Consider the following 3683-nt stretch of genomic DNA (forward strand, 5'->3'; position numbering starts at 1 on the left):
CAAAAAATCAATCTTTCAAAGGGGTTTGGAGTGGAGAAGTTGAGTGGGGGAGGGGCAGAGGGTATGCACTTGATCTGATGCAAAGAGGCAGATTTCTCATTAACTTGCCCGCTTGAACATATTAATGTGCATATTCTCCCCTCCTCTCTTCTCCCTTGGCCCCCCTTCTCTCTCCTGCTACCTCGCGCTCTAACCCTCTCAGCTCTCTCTCACTCGCTTTCTCTTTTTCTCTCTTTTTCATTCTCCCGCTCCCTTCATATCAGAATCGCACAGAGCGGTGTCCGTGTGGGGATGCGATAAGCCAATGGAACGAGGATCCGATAGAAGATGCAAATGATCCTGAAAACACACCGCAAAATATGAAACTACTCGTTTGCAGCCGAGTAAATCATAGAAAACTGGTTGGGAACTGGCACCGGAATTCTCCAGGATTGTGATGCTGGAACTCTACAGCGGGGACATGCTTATGGAAGCTTTAGATAAGTTGTTTTAACAAAGGTATACGAACGCAAATCGTTCAGATATTGGAACTCAACGCTTTGCTGCTGCATTTTTTGTTACCTCAGTAACTGTGAAACTGACAACTCTCTGAAGCTACAGCGCTGATATAAAGACATTCAAACGCAAACTCTTGTACAAAATCAGCACCACCAACAACATCAAAACATGAGCTCATATTTCGTCAACTCTCTCTTCACTAAATACAAAAGTGGAGACACTCTACGGCCGAACTACTACGAGTGCGGATTTGCTCAAGACCTTGGGACGAGACCCACCGTCGTGTACGGTCCAGGCACCGGGGCCACTTTCCAGCATGCCCCTCAGATTCAGGAGTTTTACCACCACGGCGCGTCCACGCTCTCTGCAGCGCCTTACCAGCAGAGTCCCTGTGCGGTAACTTGTCACGGCGAGCCGGGAAACTTCTACAGTTACGATGCTCTCCAGAGGCAAACACTTTTCAGTGCTCAAGACGCCGACTTGGTTCAGTATAGCGATTGCAAACTCTCCACGGGGGGCATCGGCGACGAGACGGAAAACGCAGAACAGAGTCCGTCGCCCACACAGCTGTTCCCGTGGATGCGACCTCAAGGTGAGCCTCTGCCGGTCAGCTCGCGTTGTGTGTGTGTGTGTGTGTCTGTGGAAGTGACATAAAACCTGAGTTTGCCTCACGAACAAAAAAGCAAGAAAAAAAGCAGTGCAGTTTAGGTTTAGAATTGCATTTCCTGTGTGCACGAGAAGAGGGGGGACAATAGCTGGTTTTATTGTTTTATGGTGTTCAAAACTTGTGAATCACTTTACAGTTTAATGACCCCGTCATAGAAAGGCAGGAGTGTGGGAGAGAGGAAGAAGAGGGCGAGAGAAAAGCCCCTTCTCTTCTTGCTGTTTCCATATGTGAGACTTTGCCCCACAGCTGATCTCTCACTTCTCACCCAGGTCAAAGTTTTACTGCAGCCTTTAACGACTTACAGTGAGCCTCGAGTTTATTTCACTACACAGTGGTCGTTTCACAATGATTATGTCATTTATGGCTGTTCCTAATCCTTTGAACATGTGAAATAGTATAGACTGCTTTTGACGACTCTATACTACGGGGTTAGTGTTGCCCATTTTTGTGTCAATTTGTGTGTAAGTGTTGTGGTAGGATCCTTATATTTTTAATGGTGGAGCTTTTTACATTAATTACTGTGTTAGACTGTGGGGAATCTCCATGGTACACTAAAAACCTTCACAAACTACTAATGTAACGCGATTATGTACTGGAGTAGATGTTCATTTTGCGTGAAAGCTGCCTTTGTGGATTGTTGCTTCACAAATATGTTTGAACTTGATTCTAAAATTACGATTTGGTGGGTGTTTTGAGCTCTGATTAACATCTAAAAACTTCTTTATTGCCAGTAGCTGCCGGACGGAGGCGAGGCCGCCAGACCTACAGCCGCTATCAGACGCTCGAACTCGAGAAAGAGTTTCTCTTCAATCCCTACCTAACGCGCAAGAGACGAATTGAGGTATCACACGCTTTGGGACTGACAGAACGACAAGTCAAAATCTGGTTTCAAAACCGTCGCATGAAATGGAAAAAGGAAAACAACAAGGACAAGTTTCCAAGCAGCAAGTCTGAACAAGAGCAGATCGAAAAAGAGAAACGGGAGAAAGAACAGGCATCCGGGACACAGTCGGCCGGCGAAGACTGCGACAAGGAAAAACAAATGTAGAGCGGATGCGAGAGTGTGTATGTGTGTGTGAGAGAGCGAGAGAGAGAGAGAGAGAGTGTGTGTGTGTACGTACGTACGTACGTGTGCCAGTCAATCGAAACGGCAAATAATAAATAAGGAAAATAAAACACAGACAATGATGAAGAGAATAACGGTGTTTGCATGGGAGGTTTGTCTCACAGAGACATTTTAATCAAGCCGAGTTGTTACATCTTTCACTCGAGGAAGGAACAGAAAAAATGACTGGGATCAGACAAATTACTATACACTTAATATGGTGACCACAGAACTTCAGGAAGACGAAGGACATGAAGCATTTCTACTTTTTACCTGTTGTTCAGAGTATGATAGTGTTAAAGCTAGTCTCCTTTCTTTGTGAAATAATTATCGTGAAACTTATGTTTCTATTGTTAGGATATTGTCATTAACAATTACCTTGGCAGCTGTATAGTTTTAAGTTAAATGGTGCACTTTTAACTGTTCTCACTTATATGTTATGATGATGATGTAGAATTAATGACTTCCAACAACATGAAACTGCCTATTTATGCCGTAGAATCTCTTTTTACACTTCTTTGGTTCTTCTTAAATCGATGGTATTTTTTGTTGTCTTCCTTTCTTGGGGTAGCCTAAGCATGCGCACAGTGGATTATAAAAATGAATAAACATAATAAAAAAGAAATTTTAAAATGATGTCATGTGACCCATTGTTTACAATCATTGTTTGCTGGTGAAGTAGTTTATGAGATGACTATATGTTTTGTTGTCATTCTTAACTGTATTTTAATGTCTAAAACTGGAGGCACCGGAAGAAAGTGGACACAATAAAGTTTACAAGCGAGAATCCGTGACACCATGTGTCCTCAACATCATTTCACGTTACTGTGCGGTTCCACGGTCCGCTTAGTCAAAAAACCCTCTAGGAATAAGAATATTATTATAAGCACAAACATGGATTAGTACACATTGTTAATGATGACAAATCTCATAAAAATACCTTGTAGTGTGGTCTGATTCTTGATTTATAGTAAGATCATTTAACTAAAAGAAAGGCGGCATGCAAACCACAACTGAAAAACCAAACTATTTTGTCAGACCAACACCGTAACACGACACGATGTAATATGCCACTAAACAGAAACACACTATGTATTATCGTGAATCTACATCAAAAATCTCTTAAAACGAAATTTCATCGAGCTGAACTCTGTTATATGTGGGCATTTGAGTTATGGGAGCACATCATGTCAGGTGAATTACTGTCGAAAGAGTAGGCCTATGTGGGCTTCTCAAACATCCAGAGAGTTTCACGACATGACTTTCGCGTGAACATGCATTAGCAAAACATGTATAGGGAAACTATTTGGGATGCACTGAACCAGTCCGTCGCCATGGAAATGGCTAACGTTGGTGGTGACTGCTTAGGCTATTGGGATGATTTGAAGCAGAAACTAGTAAGGGCCCGAGTCA

General features: G+C 42.8%; 1 protein-coding gene across 2 annotated transcripts; it reads left to right on the forward strand.

The window, feature by feature from the left end:
* The first annotated feature begins 256 nt into the window (after window positions 1-256).
* On the forward strand, window positions 257-3063 carry hoxb8a (homeobox B8a). 2 transcript variants are annotated; one of them, XM_081361556.1, is made up of 2 exons: window positions 257-1090; window positions 1900-3063. In XM_081361556.1, exons 1-2 carry the CDS (start codon window positions 667-669, stop codon window positions 2211-2213), a joined length of 738 nt encoding a protein of 245 aa, XP_081217682.1. In that variant the 5' UTR covers window positions 257-666; the 3' UTR covers window positions 2214-3063. The 2 variants fall into 2 exon arrangements, with proteins under 2 accessions (XP_081217682.1, XP_081217681.1); XM_081361555.1 differs by having other exon boundaries at window positions 315-1090; window positions 1897-3063.
* The last annotated feature ends 620 nt before the right edge of the window (window positions 3064-3683 follow it).

This window comes from Scardinius erythrophthalmus, assembly GCF_964197995.2.
Source record: "Scardinius erythrophthalmus genome assembly, chromosome: 1".
Taxonomy (NCBI): Eukaryota; Metazoa; Chordata; class Actinopteri; order Cypriniformes; family Leuciscidae; genus Scardinius; species Scardinius erythrophthalmus.